This window comes from Zea mays, chromosome 6 (genome assembly GCF_902167145.1).
Source record: "Zea mays cultivar B73 chromosome 6, Zm-B73-REFERENCE-NAM-5.0, whole genome shotgun sequence".
Classification (NCBI taxonomy): Eukaryota; Viridiplantae; Streptophyta; class Magnoliopsida; order Poales; family Poaceae; genus Zea; species Zea mays.
Window position 1 is genome coordinate 104,862,568 of NC_050101.1, and position 10,894 is coordinate 104,873,461.

General features: G+C 47.6%; 1 protein-coding gene across 1 annotated transcript; it reads right to left on the reverse strand.

The window, feature by feature from the left end:
- Positions 1-1,112: 1,112 nt before the first annotated feature.
- Positions 1,113-4,205, reverse strand: LOC541995 (SBP-domain protein 3). The gene is made up of 3 exons (NM_001111646.2): positions 3,318-4,205; positions 2,181-2,362; positions 1,113-1,965 (listed from the first exon to the last, which is right to left on the reverse strand). The coding sequence occupies exons 1-3, from the start codon at positions 4,031-4,033 to the stop codon at positions 1,559-1,561; spliced, it is 1,305 nt and encodes a 434-aa protein (NP_001105116.2). The 5' UTR covers positions 4,034-4,205; the 3' UTR covers positions 1,113-1,558.
- Positions 4,206-10,894: the final 6,689 nt, after the last annotated feature.

Here is a 10,894-nt window from a genome sequence, read left to right on the forward strand (position 1 = left end):
AGTACGCTTCTTCAATACTGCGGGCGCGCGTGGTCCAGCATCGTCTCTCTCCCTCGCTAGCAGCACTAGCAGCCATCGCCGGAGCAACCGAATCGGCAAAGCCATGGCATGCATGGCGCCTGCCCCGCCAGCCTTGAATTCACAAGGGGCAAGCAAACAAACACCAAGACCCACGTCATAACTCATCACGCACTCACTCACTCACTCCAGTAGTACTCCGATCCGATGACAAGTAGGGAGGGCCGGCGGCGTATTCAATACCGGGACCGGGACACGTACTCGTACGTACCTACGTACTCCTGCATGCATGCATATATGCACGCGTCCTAGGTAGTATGATCGACTAGCTAGGTTAATTTACTCGCGATCCATCCGATCCGATCCGATCCTACATGCCGGGCCGGCTACAGGAAACAGAGAGAGACCACATAGAAAACATCATTAATCATGGGAACAGTAGCAGTAGTTTCATATCCGTCGATCGATCTCGATTTCTAGGGCACTAATCAATGACCTCGCTCGACGTGGGTGGCCACCCTAGTAGCCTGGAGCCGCAGCTGCTTGTGAATTTAAGGTTCTCCCGCCATCATATCCGCACTGAAGGATATGTGTGGGCCTCCCATCCAATGCCTGTCCTGTATAAATATAAAAACACGGACCATACGGATTAAAGTCAAACAAACATGCTACGTATATGTGATTTCTTCTCCCTTCCACCATTGCTTCTATTTTTTTTTTGAAAAAAAATGGTACAGATCGAGCATATCTAGCTGCACGATTGCATTGTCGACAGGTTTTGAAGCGATGCATGCAAAAGATTCTGTACGTCCCTCGAGCTACAGTAAATCTTGCTGGTATGGAGCTGATAATAAAGTCATCTCATCTGTTAACTGTTGCGGGAGACAGTAAAACACAACAGGTAGTTTGGTACTCCTTCCGTTTTTTTAGTTGTCGCTGGATAATGCAAAATTGAACTATCTATCGACAACTAAAAAGAAACAGGGAGTATCAGTACAAGTGTACAACACACTACACCCCTCACGCAACCTTGCAGCAAGAAAACAAAACTAGTAAAGACAAAAAAAAAATAGTGAAATAGCAGACACATTATTCCCCGCTTGAAATGGAAAGGTAGAAAGGCTTGCAATGGCAGCAGCTGCAGCATAGTACGTACAGGTATAGAGACAGAGAGAGAGAGCCAATGCAACGGGACGGACGCATGGCTTTGCTATGGCCATTGAACCTTGCAACAAGAGGTTGTAGACCAGCAGCAGCCTGCTGCAGGCTCTGCAGCTTGCTGCTACCTAGCTAGCTACTGATGCATGGAGTGTGATGGACTGATGGATAGATAGATGGATGGATAGAATCCTTGCGCCCTTCTCTCTCTCTATCTGTGTCTTTTCTCGCCTTGTTTCTCCTCCCACTCCATGCCTAGCTGTTTTGCTCTCTCTCTCTCTCTCTCCTATTCCTTTTTACCTACACTGATACACACCAAGGACACCTTGCCAGAAGGACGTACTCCCGTGCTTGCCTTTTGCTTTGCACCGATCTGGACGGTCTACATGAAGTCCACCTCGAACAGGTTATGCATACCACCAGCGTTGCCGTTGTTCTGGTCCGAGACCTCGCCGTTGGCCGACGGCAGCGCGCTGGAGCACACCGAGGAGCACGACAGGATGATGTTGTTGTTGCTGCTGCTGCTGTTGCCGCCGCCGCAGCCGTCGTTGTTGTGAACCTGCAGAGAGGTTATGAAGTGCTGCTCCTGGTGGTGGTGGTGGCCGCCGCCGGCCGCTGCTTGGGCCTGGAGCATGGCTCTCAGCTGGTGGTGGTGCTGGTCCCTGTCCGGCGACGCGCCGAGGGTCAGCGTCGGCCTCGCCTGCAGCTGCTTGTTGCCCGCGGCCTGGTCCAGGCAGCTGATCACGCTGCCCGTGTTCGATGACATGGTCGACTTGGCCGTGTTCAGGTCTGCATTATGGTGCCCATCCATCCACACACAAGTTGCGTTGCATGCCCAGGTCAGGAACAACGAGAGCAGGTAGGTCGATCCATCAGATATTACGTCAAGACAAGCAAGGCAACAAGAGTGCGTGCGTGTAGTATAGAGTGCTGATCGATCGAGTGTTATTATTGATCCATGACAGGAAAACTAAGTACGCGTATAGATATGTATATATGCTTACTCTTGTTGTCAGTGGAGTAAGAGCTTGTGATGGAGCCGCAGTTGGGCTTCTTGTTAGCCGGCGGCGACGCGGCGTCCTTGGATGAGGCGGTGGTGGGCGGCTTCCGGCGGCGGCGGTTGTGCTCGGCCAGCCGTTTCCGGCAGCTCCTCTTGACCTCGTCGAACTCCGACAGCACGTGAAACCTAGCCACGCGACAATTTCAACAAAGAGACGGGCGGGTGAACAAAAACACTTGCTGCAGCCGTAACGTAGCGTAACGCGCGTATGATCGAATCACACTGGACTGAACTGGACTCGATCGGCGACTACTGACTGGTCCACTAGCCGCGTTGGTCAATGCAGGGATAAAGAGCAAAGCAGAGATACGCGCCCACAGCTAGCCCTGGCTCGAGATCCTGCACTGCACGCAGCCATTGCCAGTGTGCAGGCTGCAGCAGCAGCTAAAAGCAAGCAAGGCCACAGACGCTCGCTCGGCAGGTGTCTCTGCCTGCTGCTAGCAGTAGCACGCATGCAGACGCAGCCTTTTGCCTTTGAGATTCTTTCATGATTTTGTCCCCCAGCGATCCCGAGAGCCAGCGAACTGCAGAGAAAGGCCACGAAACAACGGCAGGATCCACGACGGAGTGGAGTAGTTCGCGACAACCGAGCTGATCGACGTTTTGCGTTGCATGATGCATCCTACCATTTGCTCCGTACATGTTTGCGTTTTATTTTTTCAGTTGATTTTATGCTCGAGCAACAGTCAACGAGCTTGTCCCTGTGGACGATGGTGGTGCAGTGGCTGTAGTGCAAGTGAGGTTGCTTTTCTATACGCATGCAATGGAGCATATGGTTGCAGCAGCCTGCAGCCTTCCATGGCCGCAACCGCAAGAGACAAGAAACACGAACCAGGCATCAGGCATGCACAGCCGTCAGGGAAAGGGAGGGAGGAGAGTTGCGTTGTAGACCAGGCCAGCAGAGCAGGCAGCACCTCGCTCGCTAGCGACCAGGAGGACTCACACCTAGCTAGCCTTTGAGTAAAAAAGCAACCTCAACTACTGATACTTCCGTACGTGCTATGCCTTTTTTCAGCTTCTTCGCACGCTAGCTAGGTAGAGCGAGAGAGACGACGCGCGGCTAGCTAGGCAACGTACGTACCTGCTGCATTGCTGGCAGAAGCGCTGCTGCTTGCCGCCGGTGGCGACGACGGAGGCCTTGGCGTGGTACTCGCAGACCTTGTGGCGGCGGTGGTAGTGCTTGGCGCCGGAGAGGTCGGCCTTGCAGCCCTCGGCCTGGCAGCGCGGGGGAGCCTGCAGGTGGTGCGCGCCGCCGAAGCCGAAGCCGAAGCCGAGCCCGAAGGCGCCGCCGCCGCCGCCGAGGCGGGACCGCATCAGGAGGCGGTCCACGGCCATCATGTCCCCTGGGGAGAAGTAGGTGCGGCGGCCGAGGTTGAGCCCGATCCTCCCGTCCGCGCCGCCGCCCTCGCGCTTCACCATCCCGAGCGCCGGGTACACGTGGTCGCCGGGCATCCCGGGCACGGGCATAGGCATGGGCAGCGGCGGCGGCGGCGGAGGCGGCGCCATGGGGCCGAGACTGGACGGCAGCGTGAGCAGCTGCTGCTGGTGCAGGTGCGGCGCCTCCGCCTGCTGGAACTGCAGCGCCGAGGCGGCGAAGTCGAGGCCGTCGTAGAGGTGGTGCTGCACCCCTCCGGCAACGCGCTGGCTGCCGCCTCCCGCCACGCCGTGGCCGTGCTCGAACCCGACGTAGGGCGGAGGAGGAGGCGGCGGCGGCTGATGCTGCTGCATGGGCATGAACAGGAAGTCGTCTCCTCCTGGCGAGGACGACGTGGCCACGTTCAGCCTCCCGGTCATCATCTCCCGTGTGCCGGACTGCCGGCCGGCTGTTTGCCGCAGCTCGAGCTAAGTGAGCGAGCGAGATGCCGAGATGGTGGAGCACGGGGAGTGGGGTGGATGGATCGGGTCGGGAGGACGATCGAGCTGAGCTAGCTGCTGCTGGAGCTGGAGGCAGTGGTTGAGTGATTGTGAGAGCGATCGAGTGGAGGGAGGCCGCTGCCGCGGGGGTTGGTTAAAAAGGCAGTGGGGGAGGAGAGAGAGAGAGAGAGTGTGTGTGCGCGCGCTCGTGTTCGTGTCGCGTGTTGTGCCCGTTGGTTACTAGCATTAAAACTCTTGGCGTGTTGCTTGTCCGCTAGTGGCAAGGCTCTGCCACTCTGGGCGACGCCTCATCGGGCATTTCGGGCACCTTGCTGTTTCGGTGCTACAAGCCACGCCATGGTTGTTTTGGGGACAGACGAACCCGATCCAAATTTTTTTTATTTTTTTTAACCAAAAGTGCAGTGCCCCCTATTTCATTAAGAAATAGAACGATAGAGTTTTTACAACCAACACAGGTCACGAAGCCCGTCATTCAACAAGGATGGCACATGGCTACATCCCAACAGAGCAACGCCAAAAAAGAGATCAGGGACACAGGAATCTAGACTTACAACCTTATTTAGATCAACTAAGTCTTACCAAACACTTACTTAATTGTCTACAGCCGACCACTCTCAGCTGCCAATTCACCATGTGATACTTCTTGTCACCGGAGCCCACCCATGCGCGTGATTAAACACCTCTCTTGCCGTCTCTCTGATTCGCTTGCTTCCTGCCTCCAACATCTTTTTTGTTCTCCCTGTCTGCATTAGTGCCCAGTAATCCAAAAGAGAACAACACATGAAGATTACATCAGTGGGGTCATTATGGAGTTTTTTATTAAAGCAAACAGAATTTCTGGACTTCCAGATCGCCCATAGAACAGCTCCGCACCCAACTGCAACAGATTTTCTGTACCCCTTATCAAAGTTTCTAAGCCACACCCCAGTTAGATGTTCCACATCTGACGGAGTAGTAGGCAAATAAAGTGCAATCTGAATCAGACGCCAAATGAATCGAGCTACTGAGCATTCAAAAACCAAATGCTTAGTAGATTCAAACAAGCCACAAAAGACGCAATCAGAGACCCCAGACCAGCTTCTTTTAATCAAATTTTCCTTCGAGAGAATTCTGTTCTTGATAATCAGCCATAAGAATATCTTGATTTTATGGGGGATTTTGATTTTCCATAGAAATCTGTAAGGGACTTTTACTCCCTCACAACTAATCCGGTTATATAAGGATTTAGTAGAGAAGCCATTTTTATCAAGAGACCAATTAACACGATCTATTTCTTGGGACAAATGAATATCAGAGCACATTCTCTTTAAATTTTCAAACATGACAGCATTTTCACCTACCAAATGCCTTCTAAAATTCAACCCCTGAAAATTAGAAGAGATCACTTGGTCAACCCTGATTTTTTTGTCAAAGGTTAAATCAAATAACCTTTTGAACTTGACTCTAAAAGGAGAATCCCCACACCAGATATCCAGCCAAAAACAAGTATGAGAACCATTCCCAACTTTTTTGTGCAGAATTTATGAAACAGATCTTTATTCTCCAAGAGCCCCCTCCAAAACTGAGATATATTTTGTTTTTTTCACCACAATCAAGGGATTATCTTTTATATATTTATGCCTGATAATCTTTTGCCACAGTCCATCCGAAGTCTCCAACCTCCATAACCATTTGGTCAACAGGCTAATGTTCATGTTTCTCAGATCAAGAATACCCAAACCCCCTTGATCTTTCGGGGAGCAAACTATCGGCCAATTAACCAAATGATATTTCCTAGTGTTATCTCCACCTTGCCACAACATTCTTTTTCTAAAAGTATCCCATTTTTTAAGGACAAGCTTAGGGGCCAAGAATAAGGAAAGCATGTACTGGGGGAGGTTTGAAAGACTGCTATTAATCAAAGTCACTCTCCCCCCAATGCTCAGAAATCTACTTTTCCACATTCCTAATTTTTTGTTCATTTTTTCCTCCATAAAAGCCCATTTCATATTGCTTAGCTTCTTACAGTCAATGGGAATTCCCAAATATTTCATTGGAAGGAAATTAACAGGACAAGTAAAAATATCTGAGTAAAGTTCTTTGACCCGTAAAGCACTACCAAAGCAGAATATTTCACTTTTGTGAAAATTGATTTTTAATCCTGACATCTGTTCAAAAAGAATGAGAATGGACTTCAAATTTTTGGCCATTTTTAAATCATCCTGCAGCAAAAAAATTGTGTCATCTGCGTATTGCAGACAGATCACCCCATTTTCAATAATGTGAGGAACCATGCCCACGAGAAGACCCTCATGCTGCGCTTTATTAACCAAACAAGCTAGTCCATCCGCCGCAATGTTAAAGAGGAGAGGAGAGAAAGGATCCCCTTGCCTGACCCCTTTATGTGTATTGAAATAAGGACCCATAGTATCATTAGTCCTAACAGCCACTTTTCCACCCCTGACAGTTTTCATTACCCAATCACACCATTTCTCACCAAAGCCTTTTTTGTCTAACATTTGGTGTAAAAACTGCCAATTGACTTTATCATATGCTTTCTCAAAATCAACTTTGAACATTATTCCATTTTGTTTTCCCTTTTTAACCTCGTGAAGAATCTCATGTAAAGCTACTACACTATCCAAGATGTACCTTTCCTTGAGGAAGCCTGACTGCGAATTACTAATGACCTTAGTAATGCATGACGCCAGCCTGTTATTAAGGGTTTTTGTGATAATTTTATAGCTCACATTTAAAAGGCAGATTGGTCTATAGTTTTTCAATTCTTTTGCTTCCTCGGTCTTAGGAAGTAAAGTGATTATACCATAGTTAAGTCTTTCTATAGGAAGCACACCTTTATGGAAGTCTTCAAACATGTGACACAAGTCAAACGAAATCACTTCCCAAAAATCTTGGTAGAACTCGGCCGGTAATCCATCGGGACCAGGGGCGCTGTTATGTTTCATGGACTTAACCACATTATGGATTTCGTGAATAGAAAAAGGAGAAGTGAGAAAGGACTTATCATCTTCCCCAAGCCTAGCCATATCGACATTACTCATAGAAATATGAGTATCGTCAGAGGTCCCGAACAGTTTTCGGTAGAAGTTTGTGGCTAACGCATTAATATTATCTTCCCCTTGTATCACATGGTCATCCTGAAGCAAAGATAAAATCCTCATTTTCCTTCTTTTACCATTTGCTTTCAGGTGAAAGTATTTAGTATTGTTATCACCTTCCATAATGAATTTTTCCCTCGACTTCTGCCTTACTTTTGTTTCCTCCTCAATCACAATATTTCTCAAACGAGCTTCATAGACAATTTTCTCCTGTTTTTCATGATCAGTCAGGCTATTGACTTCGCTTTTCACATCTAACTCCTTGATTTTAACTGTCAGATCCTTCTTCAATTTCTTATACCTTCCTTCAATGTTAATGTTCCACCCTTTAAGTTTTTTCCTCAATCTTTTCACCTTTTCCTTCCAGATCTCCAAACTTGAACTGCTCCTTACGGGTTTACTCCAGCACTCTTTCACAATCTGACCAAAGTCGGGTCTGTGTTTCCAGCACAGTTCATATTTAAAATCCCTCTTGTTATAAATTCTTATACCAGAACTCAAACAAAGGGGGACATGATCAGAAAACGTTCTATTGAGGCCCCTGACACAAGTGTCATGGTAAGTTAAGTCCCATTCCGGACTAACTAAGAATCTATCCAGCTTCTCAAACGTGGGGTCATCTCTATTATTAGACCAAGTGTAGAGTCTATCAACCAAATTCAGCTCAATGAGACTATTCTGGTCAATAATTGCATTAAACAAACTACTCCATTTGTTCACCCCCCAGGTTTATTTTTCTCCTCATCTCTTCTAATTATATTAAAGTCTCCACCCAAAAGCATAGGGTGTTTGCTTCTGTGGCAAAAAGAGGATAATTCGCACAGAAATTTGTTTTTTCATGTTCTTGCGCTGCTCCATATACATTAATAAAGTTCCAAATAAATTTTTTTTCTTTGTGTAAAACCAAACATCTGATCATAAAATCCCCGACCTCTTGCTCCCTAACATCAAAGCAATCGCTATTAAAGCCAACTAAAAGGCCACCAGACCTACCTCTAGGGATAGAATGAATCCAAATGAATTTTTTCCCCCACTAATAGCATCTAACCAAGATTGGCTGAAGTTCTTTTTCATAGTCTCTTGCAGACCTATGAAATCAGCCTTCTCATCACAAATGAGTTCTTTCAAGAACTCAATCTTGCCTTGTTTCCTCAAACCCTGACAGTTCCAAACGATTCCAATCATTTAAAACTATCTCTAATGTCCTATCTTTCCCTCATCTGTCTCCTCTTTTCAGGATTTTTTCCTGACTTTAGGAGAGGTGACCCACGTATTTTTTTCCTTCTGTTATTTTTTTTGATGATCTATCGACTTTAATCCAGTCAATATCATTTCCTTCATCCAGAATACCATCCTCTATCCATTTTTGTGCATCACTATCTGACTTTGCCTCCTCCTCTTTTTCAGAAGAGGGTGCAACAGTCACAGACTCACCCCTCTTCCCATCCTGAATTATCATATTAGACCTAACTAATTCTAGGGATTTGATATGACAGAGACTACTTTCAGCTTCCCTACTATTTTTTCCCAAATCCACATTCAGAATATTAGCTATATCTATTAATTCAGACTTTGAGGAATTCAGAACGGAGAAAGGGTTATGCGAATTACCTTTGGATAGAAAAGCATCTTTGGCTGCAGCTCTAGAAATAGCTTTCTCAGTCACATTCATCTCTTCAGAGGTTTCCAGTCTGGGACTCCTTCTTGGACCTTCAGCCTGCTCACCTACTTTTTGCTTCCCTTTCTTTTCATTCTCCGCTTGATTATACTTCTTAGTAACTGCATCCTCTTTTTTATCATCCACCTGATCTTCTTGTGGTGTGCTTATATCAACCCCAACACTTTTTGCTAGAGCTTCCAATTCTTGAGAACTGAGCAAGTCTTCTTCACTATCTTCGAGATTCACTTTATCATCATCATAATCTGAGCCCTCCACCAGACCCTCAGACACACTAGACCTTATTTTTCCTTTATCATCTTCTGGGGAAAGGACAGTTTTGTCAAAATCTGTCCCAGCCTGACTGTTTTTAGTTTGTAAGAACACATGTTTCTCCTCATCTGTCTCTTTCCTTATCTTTTTCCCATTTTTCCCTTTACCCACCACCCCCTATGCTGGGTATCCACAGAAGCTCTCTTTCCCAAGTTACCACTCTCTTCATTCCAACCTTCCTCTTCAACGCCATCAATTTTGAAAAAAATGTCAAACAGGTAAGGTTTTACCCCAACTTCAAGCACAGGGGGGATCATAGAGATGCTTTTGACATGCACCTTGAACCTCACACAATTTTGCATTTCTAAAGCTTTTAGATCCACCTCCTCAACAGCACCCAATGCCGAGCCTAGCTCGCAAATAGCCTGGAAATTACGTAACTCCTCAGGAACATTTTCTGCCACCACCCATATCGTATGCAGTCTTGCCTTGGCAGTGGCTGAAGATATCCATGGAACCACTGAGATCTTCACTCCTGACATCTTCATTTTTAACTCTGGAAATTGAACCATTTCATCCAGTCTCTCCTGTGAAGGAAATTGCATGATGTACCCAACCTGGCACTTGGTTGCTTTCCAAACACGTCCCCACGGGAAATGGAAGTCAAAGTCCTTTACCAACTCTTCTGTAGAGACTCCTCCCTCCAGAACTTTTACCAAACCTAAGGCATTAGGTTTTGGTTTTTTGAGTTGAGATTTAGCAAATTGCATCATGTAGAAGCCTAATCCATCAGCTGCCATCCCGACTATAGGCATGGTCGGTTTGGTCTGTTTAGGCCAAACACACTTCGCCGTAACATGGGTGTCTTTCCTACAAATCTCACACCATAAATTTTTGCTACAGTCTCTAGCATGATGACCTTCATCCCCTCATTTCTGACAGAACAATTTCCTTCCCGAATCAATCTCAGTAAGCGATGATGGGGGCAATGGGATTAGGAATACCTGCGCTCTCGATTTCCCCTGATGTCGACGACCCCGGGAGAATAACCTTGGGGCCACCCCTACCCAGAGGTGGTCTGAGCCGCCAGCTCAGATTCCGATTTCTTCCCCATGGGGGAGTCACCTGCTGATCACGGGGTCCTCTCCTGTCCCATCCTTGACTCCGCTGCTTCGGATCCATCATCCGGAGACCCTTAGCTCCCAACCTCGGCCACTCTTCCAGCTCGGATGGTGGTCTGAATGGTAAACGATGCCAGCCACCTCCGTAAAGAGAAACGTAATCAGTGGGTAGGAGCCACATCCGAGAGACGAATGCGGCGAGGTGTGGGAGGGTACGTGAACCCACTAGGTCATTCGGACAGCTAGAATCCACGACCGTCGGATGCAAATTCGGATGTGAACGACCCCACGTGTCACCCAACGGAGCCTTCTCAAACTGGGCCGTAACCCTGTTCCCAGCTGGGCTGAAATCACCACCACTGGAAAACGTCTGCGCGATTTCAACACCCGGCATCCATCCCGTCCAAATTTTTCCTTGCAAATCATGGAAAGAGCCTGTACGATCATCAGCTTCAAACTCCCAATGCTCCAGATTCCTGGTATTCGACTCAGGAAGCGGAGCCACAGTGAGCGAAGCATGAATTGACAAATGACGGAAATCGCTTCTCATCCCCAATGCTGAGGAATGGATAAACGCAGAGGAGAAGGAAGGACAGGGGAAACGACCGACACGTTCGTCTGAGTTGTAGAAGAC